The sequence below is a fragment of the Haliotis asinina genome, chromosome 5, assembly GCF_037392515.1.
Source record: "Haliotis asinina isolate JCU_RB_2024 chromosome 5, JCU_Hal_asi_v2, whole genome shotgun sequence".
NCBI classification, from domain to species: domain Eukaryota; kingdom Metazoa; phylum Mollusca; class Gastropoda; order Lepetellida; family Haliotidae; genus Haliotis; species Haliotis asinina.
Genome location: NC_090284.1, coordinates 42029750 through 42049037, shown reverse-complemented (window position 1 = coordinate 42049037; position 19288 = coordinate 42029750). Strand labels below are relative to the sequence as shown.

At 39.6% G+C, this 19288-nt stretch overlaps 2 protein-coding genes across 2 annotated transcripts in view; one reads left to right on the top strand and one right to left on the bottom strand.

Annotated features, from left to right (window-relative positions):
• The window catches only part of LOC137284517 (guanylate cyclase 32E-like), a 122603-nt gene extending 119103 nt beyond the window's left edge, over window positions 1-3500 (bottom strand). The window contains exon 1 of the mRNA XM_067816350.1: window positions 3309-3500. The gene's annotated coding sequence lies outside the window, so the exon portion shown is untranslated. The remainder of the gene's footprint in view (window positions 1-3308) is intronic.
• A 6936-nt stretch (window positions 3501-10436) lies between these two features.
• Window positions 10437-17743, top strand: LOC137284524 (nucleolar protein 12-like). Its single transcript, XM_067816357.1, has 5 exons — window positions 10437-10554; window positions 15070-15175; window positions 16014-16187; window positions 16776-16867; window positions 17585-17743. The coding sequence occupies exons 1-5, from the start codon at window positions 10472-10474 to the stop codon at window positions 17706-17708; spliced, it is 579 nt and encodes a 192-aa protein (XP_067672458.1). The 5' UTR covers window positions 10437-10471; the 3' UTR covers window positions 17709-17743.
• Window positions 17744-19288: the final 1545 nt, after the last annotated feature.

The window sequence follows — 19288 nt, the reverse complement described above, 5'->3', positions numbered from 1 at the left end:
AGCACTACTGACAAAACTAACCAATCCATTCATCAAGAATCTGCAACACTACTCACAACACTAAGCATTCTATTCATCAAGAATCTGCAGCACTAGTGACAACACTGAAAAACCCATTCATCAAGAGTCCGCAGCACTAATGACAACACACACACACAAACATTCATCAAGAATCTGCAGCATTACTCACAACACTAACCAACCCATTCATAAAGAATCTGCAGCACTACTCTCAACACTAACCAACCCATTCATCAAGAATCTGCAGCACTACCGACAACACTATCTACCCCAGTCTTGGAGAATGTACAGGTCGATCTCCTAAGAGAACCAGTCTCCTAAGACAACTCATTCTTCAAGAATATACAGTGCGAATATACGCTATCAATCAAGCCAACAATCTTCAAGATCTACGGTACTGATCCTTCTCTCAGGCTGGACATTTTCCAAAGGCCATCAGCAGTCAAGATCACAAGACGATGGAGTGCATGACGTTGGTACCTGGAGAGGTTGATGTTGACATTGCCATCTACTATCCTCTTTTAATTAATGACCCGACCACTGAGGACCTTAATTGAACATGTATTTACTTCAGACCGGATTGAATTCCACTATCGACCATCTCACATCAGGGAAGCTACGAAAGTACCTTCACTGTATATAGGAGATCGTTGAGTCACATGAAGACGCATTTCTGAATGATAACCATTAGACCTGACCGCTGGTATACGTAATTGAGTGATTTACTTCTGTTATTTGTAGTGGTAAGGATTCTAGACTGTTTCAGTCCTAATTTCAGATGTGTCAATTCAGATGTTCCGGGACCTTCGGTAACATATCGGAAATGCGTCTTGAATTTCCGGGAATATCGGAAATATGTTGTGAATCCGATTTATAAACCACAGCTTTAGGGAATATATCGGAAATGCGTCTTGAATTTCCGGGAATATCGGAAATATGTTGTGAATCCGATTTATAAACCACAGCTTTAGGGAATATATCGGTTATGCCTTCTTCGTGGTTCGACATACACAGTGCCTACATTATGCTATAGTACTGAAAAGGGTGTTTGCACCTATTAAACCATATCCAGTATTGACAGTCAAACCACTTCAACATAAACATATCAAATCGTCTTCATATATGCATTGACAACAAGTCTTTACAACTGGTTATTGTATTGTAGTCATGGGTCGATGGCCTACACTACCTTCGCAATAAAGAGGTATATTTAATGGTTACATGAATCACCTTGATGGCAGTTTGTAAATATATATCCATACGAAATATGCATTAGCTCAGTTCAGAGCCTCCTTTCTCAAAGCACTAAGGTGATCGTTAGTCACTAAGGTAACCTTACTTCATTGTTAAAGAATGGGAGTTCAGGTTAACCTTAGTAAAGGTTGCTTCGTGAAAGAATTGCCAGGTGAACAGAAATATTGGGTTATTTTATATGTGACAGACTGGCAATGAAGAGGACGCGTTTCATTTTCTTCTGGTCTGTCAAGTATTGACAGTCAAAACAACTTCAACATAAACAAATCAAATCGGCTTCATATATGTATTGATAACACGTCTAGACAACTGGTTATTGCATTGTAGTCATGGGGATGCTCTACACTATATTCGTAATAAAGAATATAATTTGTAACAGTATAAACTGTTTGTGCCAAATAGTTAATAGGAACCAATCGAAGTTGCATAAGCATATGCTGTTTTAATACGGTAGATTTTCTTTCGCGCCATGTATATCTTGAAATTCAAATTAGTATGAGACGATTTCATTTACTTATCGTGAAATTAGAACAGAACAGAATTAAAAATATAAATGACCCTCAAGGTTGTTCGTATATGAGTAAATTATCTCAAACAATTAAAATTAATTCCCTAACGTATGAATGTGAACAAAACGTCCGACGTACTCAAACACGCAGGTACGTTTACGAATATATCAACTGCATGCTTATCAAACATGAAAAGTTTAAAAGAGGTCGAGAAAATAATTAAGCCAGTCAACAGTGAAAGGTATAAACGATCAAATAAATGATTTCACGGTCTGAGTAAGACTCGTATTAATTACACAGATGAATGTATTTGACTCACTGACTGCCATAAAGTATGATCTGTGCTCATCGATATTCAATTGATACCAAAGGCATGTCGAACTGTTGTGAATAGCGATCGATCACGGCCTGATGTCAAAATGTTTAAATATCAACAGGTAGCGTATACATTTATGAGGATTATTGATTGACTCGACTAAACTGAATGAATGAAAATAAGATACAGAAGGCTTCGTTGAAGTGTGGAGGGGGGCACATTATGGATTATAAAGGGTGGGGGTGTTGGAGTGAAGGGGTGGGTGTCTGCGTGTGTGGTTACAATGGTTACAAATTCTACAGTGCGTATGGGTAATGGCGCGAAGGTATGAAGTATTCACCATACACGAGCTGACCATTAACTGTAAGAAGCCGCTTACATTTGTCGTTGTAGTCTTTACCATATTTAAAAGGGAAGGGATGGGTACTTCAAACACCCACTGCCCCTTCATAATACCCCTATCCCATCCAACCGCAAGCTCTTTTGGATTCATCATAAATAACAGGCACTAAATCAAGACCTGAAACAAGGAACTGTCAGTCATTTAAAGCCGGTGTACTAATGACCCCAGCAAATCTACATGTGTGACGATGTACCTACTCAATGTGTAAACCCCACTCCATCTACACCGTTATTTGCGTAGAATGAATTATGTCATATCAGCTCTGGCATCAATTTCCTTGAGGCTCTAAAACTATAGATTCGTTTTAAAGTTAGCTCATTTCAGATAGCTCTTAAAGTAGATTAATCAGAGGTATGCAAAACAACAGCCATCCTCGTGCTGAGAATGTGAACATATAACAAACATGTACGTCAATACGTTTTCATTTGACTCATATGTTTTGAGTTAACATCTCAACGCTATCCCATTGTGCGATTCAGCTGCAATGCAAGCTGTGGGACACGTGGTTGTAAAGCCCTCCGATCAGCTGTTCGTTGAAATATACATCACCCTATTAACGGTATTCTCCGCTTGCTTGTCCTCACTTTGCTATAGCATGTACACAGGGAAGTAAAGGAAGCTGATATAGCGAAAGCTGTATGGTCTAGTTAAATAGGCGACCTTAGATCACATTACACTCGTGCAAGAGGCCGAGAGTCCTCGTCGATTAACTTTGTTGACATTGCGAGATAGATGTACATATGTGTCAATGTAATCTGAATTGAGCAATTGGTGACAGTGTACGAAATAAATACAAAAAACTTACTGTTTGTCGTTTCTTGAAATATATCCAATAAACGAATATCCTCCTCCAGAGCACTACAGTATAACACTAGTCACTCAGAGTTGGGTGTTGACATCACGATATTCAAACACACATAGTCTGGACGACTCCACAAAAGCTTGACACAAAGGATGTAACCGACAGCGTTACTGCGAGTTCTCTCTGTGTGCTTGTGAGGACACGGGGGTTGAGGGATCCGCTAGCCAGGGTGATGGCTGAAGTCTCAAGTGGCCCCTATACCAGGAAACGGCTGGGCGCTGTGATACCGATTGCTGCCTGTCGGAGAGAAACTCACAGTCTCAATCTCGATTTAACACTCAGGGTGGAACGGAGGAGTGTGCTGTAGGCGGCGTGTCGGGAGCGGGTAGAGGGGGAGGGGGGTACTGACGGGGTATTGTTGTTAAACAGTCGTGGTATTAAATACACCACTGCGAGAGTTTATAGTATAAGAGTTGAGAAGACAATCCTGCAGTAAACTTTTCAGATGAATGGACAGAGGTTTAGGATTTCCACCATGACAGAGGTTTGACAATGTGATGTTTACACTCAGCTAGGCAACGTTGTTCAACATCGATGTTTCGTTCTTAAATTTTAAAGTATATTTGTTTTAAGAAATCAGAATGCCTAAAGTCACTTCTTTCATGTTTCATCTGGCAATCTATGTATATTCCAAGTAAACATTTAGCACTGATCACGTCGATGTTTATATTCGATGTGATCACTTAAAGACTGCAATTACGTTTTTTATATCAGTAGTCAAATATTGACTACATGTGTGGTTATCTTTGAGACAGTAATAAAATTTTATCTGCATACATATGATGTTATAATGTAATGGGGAATCATACGGAATCTAAAGAGTCAACATCTGACACGGTTCGCGTGACAAGAGAGCAGACGACAACTTCACCTTCCTCGGGACTGCATCGGGCGGGTCAGAGAGCCTCACTGGAAGATGTCAGTCCAGATCGGTGCGGCGCGCTCCATTTCTCTGCTGAAGCTAATCATAGCTAATGTACATACCTAAACGAGGTAGTCTGACCCGACAAGGTTGTGGCAGACATGCGAGCACCTGCATACTCCATTCACACTTCGTTACATTTGGCTGACTGCCTCTACCAAACAGCGTGAATGTGTAATGTCGGACACAGGTGAATAATGTTGATGTTGGGGTTAACAGTGAGCAGACGGCAAAGATAATTGAGGGATTATTCTCTGCTCTTAGGTGTGTTTATCTGTTATTTTGCTTTCACATCCTTACCGTATCATCACCTGTGTTCTTATATCCCTATCATGCCATCTTTCTGATTCAGTCTCCTTACCATAGCTTATAACCTTACATCCTTACCATGTCATCACTTGTGTTCGTGTCCCCTTACTATGCCATCTCTTGTGTTCGTACATCCATCCTTACCATGTCATCACTAGTGTTCGTGTCTCCTTACCATGCCATCTCTTGTGTTGGTACATCCATCCTTACCATGTCATTACTTGTGTTTCTGTCTTCTTACCATCACATGCGTTCTTCAATCCTTTAAACCACATGTCATCACTTGTGTTCTTCCATCGTTGTCAGGTTATTTACCACTTGTGGTATTACATCCTTACCTTGTCATCACTTGTCTTCCTCTCTCCTCACCATGTCATCACTTGTATTCTTACATCACTGCCATGTTATTACTTGTGTTCCTGCCTTCTCACCATGTCATCTCATCTGTTATTACATCCTTGTGATGTTAATTATCACCTGTGTGCTTACATCCTTACCATATCAACCTTCCGATTCAGTCTCCGTACCATGTCATCACTTGTGTTCCTGCCTCCTTACCATATCATCACTTTTGTTTCTGTCTCCTTACCATGTCATCATCAGTATTCTCACATCGTCACCGTGTCACCACTTGTGTTCCTGCCTCCTTATCATGCCATCACTTGTGTTTTTACATCCCTACTATGTCATCACATGATGTGACCTTAAATCCTTACAATGACATCAGTTCTGTTCTTACATCTTTATCATGTCATCACTTGTGTTCTTCCATCCTTACCATGTCATCACCTGCGTTCCTGCATCTTTACCATTCCATCACTTGTGTCCCTGTTAGCATGTTCTTACTTTCCCAAAATATTGACCAGGCCAATCTTTATCTTCAGGCATCATTTACATGTCATGGAAACATTTGATCTTTGCAGGTGCTATCCACTAAGGTGCAACCTCTCTTGGAGATCTATTATTTATCTGAAAATAGTTTAGACGTGTCCTGTGCGTGACTGTCTACGGCTACTAAGCCTTTAATGGTGAACCGTCTCTTGATTCTGGAAGACACGGGGTATGGCTGTGCTGCAATTAATTCTGTGAGGACCAGTAGAATAGTTCGTGGGATGTTTTAAAAGCCTGAAAAGAACGTGGGTGAGTTGTTTGAAGTCACTTTAACAGTTGACATCGTGCATGTCAGATCAGGATCTGAAATGCACTCGATGAAAGCCCTAAATGCCTGTCCATGAACTTGGCTGTCTGGTAGTCCCGTGGTTAAAGCGTTCTCTCTACATGCCAAGGGTTCGGGTTCGATTCCCCATATGGGTACAATGTTCGAAGGTAGTTTCTGGTGCCGTGATAATGCAGGGATCTTTCTAAAAGCGACACAAACATATACCCACTCACTCTCTTTGAGGCTCAAAACCTATCGGTCAGACCTTGTTGGAGAGAGCGCCATTCTGTGCTTAACATTTCAAAATGCCGTGTGACTTGCAAACATGTTTGGAAAGCGGAGCTCCTTTTAAATATAATGCGCATTTAATAGTTGTATTGGCGACTATATATAACTCATTTTAACAGCCACATGAATCGCCGTGCGCGGATGTTCGGTGCTGTGAAGTGTTAAGTATATCAGGATAACAGTTCTGTTGGGAGCCATGACCTACAAAATATCATCACTCTGCTGTTCGTGAACAGTGCGGATTAAAATCGTCCAAACTGATAAATGTTCATTTAGACAAATGTCCGAAGTGACATCACACTGAAATTCCTTATTTTTTTATTTCTTTTGTCTTTTTCTTCCTCCTTTAGGGTTGAATTTTGTTTGTTTCTTTTGCTATGTTGGTTTCTTTTGTTTTATCTGTTTTTTATTCCTCTTGTCCGTAACAATCTGTCGGCATCCGACTGTACATTATCGGATCTGAACTTGACAAACTAGAGATCGATGTGATGAGCATTGCAACCGAACCTGTCCTCCATTAAGTCGACCCATACAACAAAAATATTCATCTGATTGTGCAATCAAAACTCCAGACGTACATGCAGAGCATCGAGACGAGGTCTGTCTCGGGTCGGTTGGCTGTGGTAAAAACATTCCCTCATCTTGTATGAAGATTAAACATGTCTGTCCTCAGATAAACGAAATTACTAAAATGTCGTTCGAACCAATACAGTGACTGACACTGCTTCGAGAGTTCATACGGAATACTTTCAATAACAGTGAGCCAGTGGGTCGCTTTTAGCAATACTCCAGCAATATCACGGGTGGGGACACCCGCAATGGGCTTCATACATTGTACTCATGTCCGGAATCGAATCCGGGTCTTCTGCATGACGAGCGGACGCTTTATCCACAAGGCTACCCCACCGCTCCCTTTAAATAACAACAAATCATACTATTATAAATAGACTCATGTGGTAGACACTAATATATATGTCTATAGAACAGCTGGCACGGGAAGCCAGACCTATTGGTAAGTATATAAACTCTCGGTGTCATACCGTCAAAGGCCCTGACCTATCCCCGATGTATTTATAGTGTGTGGAGACAGAGAGAGGTGGCATCATTCACTGTGACGATGACTTCCTGGTTTTTCGGACATCCGGCTATTGTGGGAAACAGTGTGAACGGGGTGAGGGACCTTGGACTGACGGGAGGGACTGCTGAAATCAACATGATACATGAGTGTGGTGCTTGACAGGTTGATAGATGTGCTATGTTAGCAAGGTGCAAGGTTGCGGTTTCATTATTCATTGATGTTTAGTTTGTTTTAAGTTGATAACGATGCGAGTGAGTTTAGTTTTACGCTGCTCTTATCAATATTCCAGCTATATGTCGGCGGTCGGTACATAATCGAGATAACCAGAGATGGACCAGATAACCCAGTGATCAACGACATGAGCATCGATCTATGCAGCTGAGATACGATAACACATGTTAACCAATTGCAAGTCAGCGAGCCTGATCATACGATCCCGTTAGTCGCCTCTTAGGACAAGCATGGGCTGCTGAAGACCTATTATAACCCGGAATTTCACGAGTGAGTGAGTGAGTTTAGTTTTATGCCGTACTCAGCAACATTCTAGCTATATGGCTATCTGGTCCTGTATTCGAGTGGATAAACAAGTAAAAATATTTCATTACTGACCAGCAGTGCTTTCATGGATTATTTATTCCTTTTTTATGCATTTACCGCCACGGTCGGCAATATTACAATTATAATGGCGGGATTAAAAAATAGGGACAGACAGTCAGGCGATTAATGAAACAAGCAAAACGTTACTTCATAAACCAACTCCAGTGGTCAGCTCATGACTATTATGGGCTGCTGTGGGAGTATTCTATAAGGGAATCCACACAAGGACGTCCAGACTAAGGCTTAGTCTCTGAATATACATATAATTTTGATAGTAACAAATAAACCCATTTTAAGTGAAAAGGAGTCCAGGGAGACCAGAGAATCACCTAAGGAAATCTAGACTTGCTTCACTTAAGGCTTTAGCACTGCAGAGAAGGCTTGGCATTAGGCAAAATAACGTGGCTCAGGGACTGTAAGACATAGAGAATGCAGGATGTAGAGAGTGTATCTTGGTATATGCCGGTGTGGCACCAACCACCAAACCAACCAAAATCTCCTGTTATTCTTTTACTTTCTGTTTTGTTGTTTTATCGAGGAGTCTGTCATTGTTATCAGTGTGTCGTATGTACAGTCTGCCTAAATGTCTATGTCCCATATCATATTCTATAACGTGTGTACCATTAATCTAGTTATAATGTGTTTATAGTGGTTGGAAGCCCATATCCGACTGGGCGCACTTCTTTGAAAATGTTTCAGGTACCTTGTTCGCAGTGGTTGGCAGTGGAAAATACAGTAACTCAGCTAAAATATTGACTTACCTTGCACCTTACTGGACATGAAATTTCCTTGTAATCAACTAAATGTGAATTCCCCTTTCAGTGTAATAAGAAATATGAAATATAAGAAATAATTATGTTTAAACGTTAAATTAACTCGTTGTTTATCTAGTAAATATTCAATGTCAGAACATAATTCTTTCAAATATTTTTCACTTTGTCAGTAGTTTTCTATTTGTCATCTGGAGACAGCAAGCCACAAATAACCCGTGTCAGGAGCGCCTAAAACTAAACTGGCCCTACATACTGTTGGGCATGCGCAGTTGACTCTAACTTTTCACAGAGTGTCGAGCAGCATGAAAACGTTGTACCTTCAGCAATGCTGTTGTATTTGTGATTACCAACCACTGTGTCCCAGAACATCAGTTCTTCACGGTCCCTCCAGAACCGTAAAACACTATTGGGTATCTTATCTGGGTCATCTTCTGATATAGGGATGAGGGCAGAAGTAGGCATCTTGGGCTTGGAGTATTCGGCTTTCTTGTTCCAGAAAACTATTGAGATGTCTGCGTCAAGTTTTATTCTTCTCGGAATGTCATTCAGATAATTGCTTCTCATGAAACAAAGACAAAGAAACTGACAGACGACATTAAAGACAGTGATGGTCGACCTTTACCACGTCTACCGGAATACCATCGAAAACAACATCAAACAACACCGTCATCATCAACAGCTCGCTGTGTTATTAGTCCAGCAGACTGTCGCTGATGACGTTTTTACATCTTTGAAAGGTCTGATGGAGGTTGATAATATTAATGGATTATTAACACTGAATCAAAGAGACAGAACCCAATCTTTTCAGACTGGCTTGATGCATTATTAACACGATTGACAGAGCTTCATTTCAATTCAAACGTTTCAATATTTGTCTTTCGCAACTGTTTTTTTTCTCTAGAGCAACACTTGCTTGGCTGGTTTTTAAAGAATTTACGGTTTGGTGTGCATTCTCCTGACACACATGGGGTACTCTTAAGAAATATGGTGCTCTCAGATGACTGCGTGTACTCTGAAGGCGGATGGGGTGTGTTCTCTGAAGACACAGGCGTACCACGATGGTACACGTTGCACTCAGGTGCACCACACAGGTACAATCTGATATTGCACAGTGAGGACTCGCTGACGACTCTGAATGTGTACTCTCTAATGACACTCAATGTATACTCTCTGATGACACTCAATGTATACTCTCTGATGACACTCAATGTGAACTCTGATGATGCTCAATGTGTACTCTGATGACACTCATTGTGTACTCTGATGACACGCAATGTGTACTCTGTGATGATACTCAATATGCACTCTCTGATGACGCTCAGTGTGTACTCCCTGATGACACGCAATGTGTACTCTCTGGTGATACTCAGTGTGTACTCTGATGACACTCATTGTGTACTCTGATGACATGCAGTGTGTACTCTCTGATGATACTCAATATGCACTCTCTGATGACACTCAATGTGTACTCTCTGATGATACTCAATATGCACTCTCTGATGACACTCAATGTGTACTCTCTGATGAAACTCAATATGCACTCTCTGATGACACTCAATGTGTACTCTCTGATGATACTCAATGTGTACTCTCTGACGACACACGGGTATACTCCGATGATACCAGCTCCACAAGACTGCTCCACAAGACTATGCACTTGGAGCACGTGTACAGCCTCTGAACTGAAACAACACTATTAAAACGACAAGAATTGTGGACACCTAAAGTTAAGTTATAATTTTCGATCACCATCTCGCTTAACAAAACATCATTTGTTAAATAATACTACTGGCCTATGTGCACGAGCTTGAAATTGTTTCTTATTCAATTTGATTATAAGTTGCAAAAGGAAAGCTGCCAGAGTATCGAACACCATGACACACGTATACTGTATTTATATTGCCTTCGTAAAACGCGTTGGCAACGGAAGGTACAAGGGTTGTCTCCCTTCATACACTTCCGGAACAAACAACGACAAGCATGGGTTTCACGAAAAGGAAAATCAAAGCGCCAAAGAATCGAAAAACTAAGCACTTTCTAGTATTTGACGAAAAGGCAAGGGCGTAAGTATATAACTGAATGTATGACAAGTGACCGTCCATTACTTTTCGAGTGTTAATTACGCAGTCCATTGATAATTGTGACAGAGACGAGAGGCATGAGATGGTCCAAACTACTGTCAACACTTTGTTTCACTAGGGAAATTGAATTCATGGTTCTGGGCCAGTTGCTTGTAGTAAAGAGTCAAACCCTCGTTATATGTTCGATGAATATTATCGGGTCATCTTCGAATTTCCGCGTCAGGTGAATTTGAAGAGGTTGAGAATATTTGTTTGAAAAATGTATGAAATTCGATTACGATATTTATGCCATGATACGTTCTAGAGGCATAGGGGCGTGTAATGTGGAATCATGAGATATATAAAGTTACTGACGGGGTCTTAGCTATAAAGTAAAGAATATGGTGTTAGATCCAGTCAGTACGTAACACTTATGCCAGGACTTTGCTAAAACAAACCCCTGTGTATAATAAGTATGCTGCAACATAGATAATTATAGGAATATGTGACTGTAAATATATACGGTCTTGCGCTGCTGTGGGATACAAATGAGTCAGTCATGTGTAAATGCATATTTGCGTTTGAGGCACAAAATGGATCTACACCTGCCATGCTTGTCTTGTTATGCTCTAGTCTTTAGAGAAATGACCATAGATAGAATGTAATAAAAGGAATATTTCGACATGACTGTGCATGAGTACAGTTGCTCCGTAGGGCTGTTGATTGCTTATTGTGATTTTGAGTTTGGTTGTTCCTCATCTTCACTGCAACACGCAGCAAGACCTGGAGTTTCCTCACAGGTGGCATCCTTACCTTGTCAAATGACTACAGTTAAACTCCTTTAGTTTTGTGGACAAGGTGTTTTACTTTGAATGAGGTCAGTGGATCAGATCCCTCACAGGAATCATAATTGTTAATGTTATGGCTCCTACACCTGCTTTAGTAAACTCTATTGATGCACCAGGAATCAGGAATCACACCCGCTGTTAATCACAACAGAGGGCTGTCATCTCTACGTAATGATATTATGGTACCTACATGTTGAAATACCTTGTAAATTGCCTCAATTACTACCATCCTAATTTACAGATTTTCTATGTGGAATTATGCATGTCATTGTCAAAGATAGCTGAAATGACAAGAGTTTAATATTTATTGATTTGTTCTCCCAGATCGACAATACTGACTAATCAATACTCATGCAATATGAAACGTCCAGTTAAACATTAAGATCAGGGGTTTTTTTGTTGTGTTTGTTATGTTTGTTAAATCAACACAAAAATGAACTGATTCCTGGCTCATATAACTGCAGTGTAAACAACATGCACACATGTTAAATCCCAGGCTATTCTGTAGATACAAGCATCCCATATTCTGTATCTGATCACAGCCTTATCTTAGTATGTTTCAATATGGATGATGATAATGTCAGCCAAACTGGCGGAAAGCAAACTGTACTGACTTTATGCTTTATAGGTATGAAACTGAAAACTACTTTAGAAATGGGCATTTTGATATTTCCTATTTTTCATCTCCTGATGACTACATCGAGTATCATAACCATACTGGCGGAAGTATGAATTTAAGAGACACGGTGATCACATGCGTAATTGCCGCAAAAATTGGAATACTAACGACAAAAGCCATAGCTCAGGTGAGAAATATTTTATCATTATATAAACAAGCTAAACATGTATTTCAAAGAAATCACTGTTCAGCTAAGCAATGTTACAGAAATTAAACATTTGACGAAATTTACCAAACAGCTGGGGTAGACATCCAAGAGTACTTTACAGTTACAAAATGGTTAAAACGTAAAAGAGAGCAAACACAGTCTCTAACTTATAACAGTGACTCCTGTAACACACAGGAAGGTATATCTCTTTGCAAGGTACTTTGGTGACCTGTCATTACCCCAGGGCCTAGAATGTTTTGATACTGGATTCACAGAGCATGTTGATACGTTTGTAGCAGATGCTTTACGTAATCCTGTAAATGATCACAGTGATTCAGTAATTCTTTCCCCGTTTACTAAAGATGAGGTACTTGATACTGTAAAACGCCTCAAAAACAACAACTCTCCAGGTCCAGATGGTATTTCAAACGAGCATGTAAAATATGCTGGTCGGTCTGTTGTTGACCACATTGTATCATTGTGTAATGCCATTGTATCATTTGAGTACATACCAAATACATTTAGTGTTGGTAATGTTCTAGTACTTCTACCAATTTACAAAGGAAATGGTAAAAGCAAACATGACCCGTGCAGCTATAGAGGTATCACTATTACCCCTGTTCTCTCAAAGCCTTTTGAAAGACTACTGCTCAAAAGAATTGAAACATGGACAAAAGCTGAAAACAATTTCTGTCACCCTCTCCAGTTTGGCTTTGGGAAGGGTGAGGAGGCAAAAACGGCAGCGCTTACCCTAACTGAAAGTATTGCCTACTATGTCGAAAGAAATTCACCAGTTTATTGTGTCTTCCTTGATAATGAAAAAGCGTTTGACAGAGTCTGGTTAAATGGACTTCTCTATAAGCTTAACAATTTTGGAATTCGTGGAAAACTATGTCGAATTATATACACTATGTATACATCAATGAAATCATGTGTCAGCACTGGTGGCTGTGTTTCTCATGTGTTTGATGTAAAACAGGGGGTAGGTTAAGGTCGTGTCTTATCAGCTTGGCTCATCATGCTATGTATAAATAACTTGCTTCATAGTATTGTTGACTCTGGGCTGGGCATATGTCCACCATGGGGCAAAACACACGGGATGCTGTTAGCTGACGACCTATCTTTGTTAAGTGCATACCCAGGTGGACTTCAAAGCTTGCTTGATGTTGTACACAAGTATGTGCACACATGGCACTTGCATTTTAATGCATCAAAGAGCCTATTTGTTGTATTTAGAGATGTGAAAAGGAATGTCCATCCCAAAATATACATTGGTGAGAAGGAAATACTTACCAGTACACATGTAAAATTTGCTGGTCTCCAAGTCCATTCATTGGGCAGAACCATAGAACGTACACAGTCTGTATGTGAAAGGCTTAGGATACTCTTTAATGCCAATAAGAATCATGGCCTATGTTCTGGTGGACTAAACCCAATTTGTTGTGTCCGTATCTGGGAAAAGGTTATTCTTCCATGCAGTTTGTACTGATGTAATGTATGGACTCGTTTACCTGAAAAGGAATATGATATGCTGGAAACTGTTCAAAACCAGTTTTGTAAGAGTATCCAAGGTCTCTCAAAATGTGGATCATTTCATAGCCAGAGATAGTCTCGCCCTGGTTACACTGCAAAGATATACAGGTATGCAGCAGAAATTTTTGCTATTTTTTGGTAAACTATGTAACAGCGATGTCAAATTTGTTTTTAAGAAAGTGCTTATCCATAGACTTTGTCAGTACAGACAAACTTCATCACTGGGGAAAGAACGAAAAAGCAAATCATCACCAATATTCCATATGCTTAATCTTGTAGCTGTGTATGACCTAGATACACATTTGCACAACTATGTAAACCAGTCGTCCTTCTTAACGAAAACTGAGTGGTGTGCAATGGTCAAAGAAAGAACACTTAAACATTTTAAAAGTGAAGAATCACATAATGCTTCTATAACAAAGTCCAGACTTAACCTTGAACGATATCTTACTATAAGATATCCTAAAAATATTCACAGACTGTGGTCTGCGTGTTATAAAATGCCAGAATTTTTCTGTAATATTGCTGCACTTCTACGTATCAGCACACTTAGCATTCAGTCTCTTGAGTGTGAATGTGGCATAGTTGCCTATGACATTGTGAAACATGTATTTCTACACTGTTCCCTCAAACAAAGTAGTAGAAACGCCAGCATCGAGTCACTCGTTGACATTGTAGATGTTGACACCTTTGTCAGTTTATGGAATGATGAAGACCTCTTTGTCTCATTTATGCTGGTGGTCTACCAAATGTATATGCCCAAGAGCTTCAACAAGAAATATGGTGGCATTTTACGATTTGCAAATAGAAAACAACTTAATTAGAGGACTGCTAGATGGTTTAATAGGCATGTACTATGTTTCACTATCAGAATCAGTTGCAGATTATATTTTAAATGAACTTATAACACTGGCTATTCATGGAGGGAGAGTAAAACAACAGGAAGAGAACAAAGTTTTGAAAAATACTGACTGTTAGAGTGAAAACATGGCTGTAGTGTCATCTACTAGCCATCCTGTTATCTTGTTTAACACCAATTCGGATTTAGGCTAAGGCACATATTATCTCTTGTATCACTTGTGGATAAATCTGTATTAGTTATAATTTGGCATTGTTGGGTGCATTTTATCTAATTTGGTTATTGAATGAAACATTGTTGCACCTGTTATACTTATCTAAAATGAATACCCAGATTTTGAAAAAAGATGGTGGGTATCTAAAACTAATAGACTTGGCTTTAGGGTGATCTTCTGTGCATCACTACATCATAAATCCTGAATAGTTAATGATATCTCCTATATTCCTCACAGAGAGTACCTGACAGGATTCCGAAAGAGGAAAGCTGAGAGGAAGAAATATTATGAAGAGAAAGTGAAAAAAAGGATGATAGATGAACGGAAGGCACTAAGGAAGCAGGTGTGTTTTTGGTGCTGGGCTTGAAGAAGTGGATGGGCATTTCTTCAGAATATTTTGTTTTAGTAACAGGATCAAATTTTTCATGGACGTTTTTTTTTCCTTCCTTATTGTTTCAGAGATATATATCACCATTTACTAGGTGGCACACAATTTACTGTACCACGAGTTTAAGCCTTTGATCAAGTTGACCATTAGTCTTTCATTCAGACCCTGAAGAAAATATACCCAAGAAAGCCCACAAAAGTCTAGAACATGTGGCAAGTATAGATGTTAACAGCTAAGTCTAATTGCTCTTTTTCATTACAGTTTTTTTTTACTATGAGCTATTTTCTGTAAAATATGTTCAGTGGTCAGTCTTGTTGACCAGAGGCTCCAGTTTAACCCCATCATGTGTACATGGAGATAAGGTAGTCTATATTTCTTTTGTGACTCACAGAATGGAGCTGAATCGAAGTGGGGATTGCATGATCGGATTTTGTTACTGGCTCCATGTCACAGCGTAGACAGAGCATCATGCTTGTCATAAGATCTGATGATATGCAGTAACTGGGTGATAATATCCACTAAGTTCATCAATCATTACACACTGTCAATGATATAAAATAACTAGTTTGTCTAGATTGTTACTAGTCTTGACTAACAGACCTGTGGCATTGGCAGTCCTATGTTACTACATGTAAATGACATGCAGGGTTAATGCTGCAATCAACTGCTGGTTTCTAAGATCTTGAATTTACTATGCTCTTATGAATTATATAGCTTAAAGAGAGATAATTGTTACACAAAACAGATATGGATTTATGCTCACAGTAACCATGGAAACATCATGTTCGTTTAGACACGAGAAATTATGAAGAAGCGGATGAAACAGCAGCAGGTGTTCACAGTTCCTGAGGTGGAGCACTTGGTGGATGCCACAGAGTTTGATCTGCCGAACCACACAGTCACCATCACAGATATTGCTGATGTAGACTTCTCCTCTGAGGGAGGACTTCGTCTTGGACAGAATATGGTACAATTAGCATCTGGTGTTTCTTGTCCATGTTTTGCGTTTGTTCATGCAGGAGACGAAATAATTGTTAAATAGTTTGGCTTGTGATGCTCGTTTGAAGCTGTTAATAGATTGAGGATTTTCTCAACTTTTTTCTCAAAAAAGATGTCAACTTTTTATGCTCTTGCATGAACACTTGTTGCAGATTCTACTTTAAACATTGCAGATTATGATGCAGATTTTGATGGAATTGGCTTGTTTGTTATATATATGGCTGTTTCTGTTTTGAATATATTTGTGATTTATCTGGCTTATTCTGTTTAAAGTGTGAGTGCATTCTCCTGGTTTCTGGTGTAGGCCTGTAGTATTTGCCAAGCTGTCAAAGGCAGTACAATTCCAGTGTTGAGTTGTGTCCCTTGCAATAGGCCACTTCATCATCCCTCATATAGCTGACATATAGCTGACTTAATACGGTAGCAATGTATCTGAAGTCATGTTCAAACTGGCATTCAGCCAAACTCACTCAACATATTGCCTACACTTTTGCTGGACCTGAGATGTTCCGACAGTGTATGTGTCTGCTATATATTCTGAATCTCAACATTGCAGGCTTCAGATGAAATTGATGAAGATGAAGAAACAGGAACAAAACAACCTGACTTTAAGAAGATGGACAAAAGTCTGGCTCGTCTGAAGAAGAAGTATGTGTTTATGATGTGTTCAGGGTTCTTTTTATTCATAAACTATTGTTTGGTTTCGTTTTGCAACTTTGAAATCAGTTATAAAATTAGTGATCATTTATTAGTGTGATCAAAATTAGTGATTATTTCTACATTTTTTGTATATTTTGACAGTAGGAGAGATATAAGAATGAATTGTGCATTGGCTGACAACGTACCAGGTTTCATGGTATTGAAATGTTTCAGTGTTGCTTAGTTTTATAAATATTTGATGTAGGGTGGTCATACTTTCATGTTTGAATACATTTTACATCTTAACCTTTTACATAATCTTGGACAAATATTCAATTCTGTTAATAATACTGGAGTCCTTGAGGTCGTCTAATGCTTTTGGATCAAGATATCGCTAGAACAGGGACTGCCATAAATTCACCAATGATTTGTGGACCACGTCTTGCTGATCATGTTTTTGTTCTGGGATATGATTTCCCACAGTCAACCATTGGTTTGTTCACACCGTAGAAAGATTAGATCAGTATGATGTATGGAAAGGGAATGGACAAGTTTGTATGGTGTTTGGTTGGAGGTATTGGTGTATATTTTCAAGGGAAGCTACAACTAAACTCACACACCCACTTAATGGTGCACTTTTGAGTTATCTAAAACCTTTCCTCTAGTGTTAAAGATGATGAATATATTTGTATGTACACATTCAGTTGTGCTTCATTGTTCTTACAGACTTCAAAAGTCTGGGAATGCTGATAAGAAAAAGAAACGATCTGGAAGCTCCAAGATGAAGTCAAAGGGTGTTAACCCCAAAGGAAAGAACAAACCTAAAAAGAAACCAAAACGGAAAAAGTGAACTTGTAAATTATGTACATAAAAACTTGCATTTTCCTTGTCTGTGCTTGTATTATCTGTCGTGTACTGGCCACCAAGAGTACAAGAGGTTAAATGTGTACCCAGCACCATCTTGATTAGAATTCATCCCTAACATCCCATTCAAGGCAGCTTTATACAAGGTCCTGGGGTTTTCTGGTTCAGAAAATCCTGTTTAGAATTTGTCTTCAGCAACCGTTCTTTATACTAGCAATAGGTGACTAACAAGATTGGCTGGACAGGTCTGAGGTGATTGCACCCAAAATGTGTAGACTGATGGTCATCACGTCTGTCATAGCATTGTCTGGTCCAGACTTTATTGACGACAGTCTGTAAATAACTGAATTTGGACACAATAGTCCTGTGATCGAGTACACTATGCCATATTACAAGTTATCACATCGTGTCGAGGGAAATACAGGGTTTTATCAGTCCTGAGTAAGGGACACAACCTTACGAGGGACTGATAAAACCCTGTATTTCCCTCGACACGATGTGCTAACGCATTTATCTCGCTGAATGTTTTCACTAAACCAAAACAACACGCATCGAATCGACTTACCACCATGTTGACACCAGCTGATCGTTTGACCTCAGTGCACCGCACCTTACTAAAGGCTTGTCGAAGCACACTTTTCTCACTTCTCCCGTCATCACCGAGGCGTAGCAGGAGGATATGACTTTCGCAGCGGGAGTATACGACTTTTATACTCCCGCTGGCGGATCATGATGGATGTACATGGTATTTTATCAGAGTCACGTGGACCAATCAAAACTCTTACATGAGGCTAGATAAAGAAAGTTGTCAAATCTAATTGCCATAATAGCTGATATTACAACAATCAATGATCTAAACAAATCAGACGCTGCTGATAAGATGCCCACCTATGAGAGTTCGAATCCTGGATGGTACTCATCCTCAAAAGTTACCTCCCTTTGATATGTAAGTCATTCTACATAGAGAACAGTCTGTAACACTCCACATAGTGGAGGAGGAAATTACTACAACCACCCAGAGCAAAAGTCTACGTCTATAATTAGTGCTGAAGTCTGTTCTTGATCGTCACAGTACAATCCAAAATATACTGTAACATTCGACATCCAGTTTTTGATATGAGCATCAATATTTGCAAAAAATATGTCAACCAGTAGGTCACCATTAATGACCAGCTTCAGAATAGGTCTAGCCAGTATCTTCACCCAAACTGAAAGGTACTCATACTTTTGTTAGTACCATGTACCAATATAAGGTTTCTTTAATATGCATAGGCAGTTTGATTTCCAGGTGTATTGCAAAGTGCTTAGCCTGTTGTAATGTAGGGATGAACACAAAACACATACACCAATGGTCAATATCAACACCTTTAATTGAAGAAAAAGCTTCATCAATATACATGACACTGGCGAAGAAAGTAAAGATGAGTGAGACAGAAACACTGGGTGAAAGTTCTGTACAGTACAAAAGGGAGGGAACGGGGGACTAGCTACACCATGACGAACGACACCTCCAGGCCCGCTGAAGATGCAGGTTACAGCTGAGTGGACAGTATCGAGGCACTTCCA

Bases quoted from the DNA above. Each gene is read 5' to 3' on its own strand.
- LOC137284524 (XM_067816357.1), top strand. From the start codon at position 10,472: ATGGGTTTCACGAAAAGGAAAATCAAAGCGCCAAAGAATCGAAAAACT. The intron at 15,176-16,013 runs GTGTGTTTTTGG...ATGTTCGTTTAG, and splicing joins GGAAGGCACTAAGGAAGCAG to ACACGAGAAATTATGAAGAA. The intron at 16,188-16,775 runs GTACAATTAGCA...TCAACATTGCAG, and splicing joins TTCGTCTTGGACAGAATATG to GCTTCAGATGAAATTGATGA.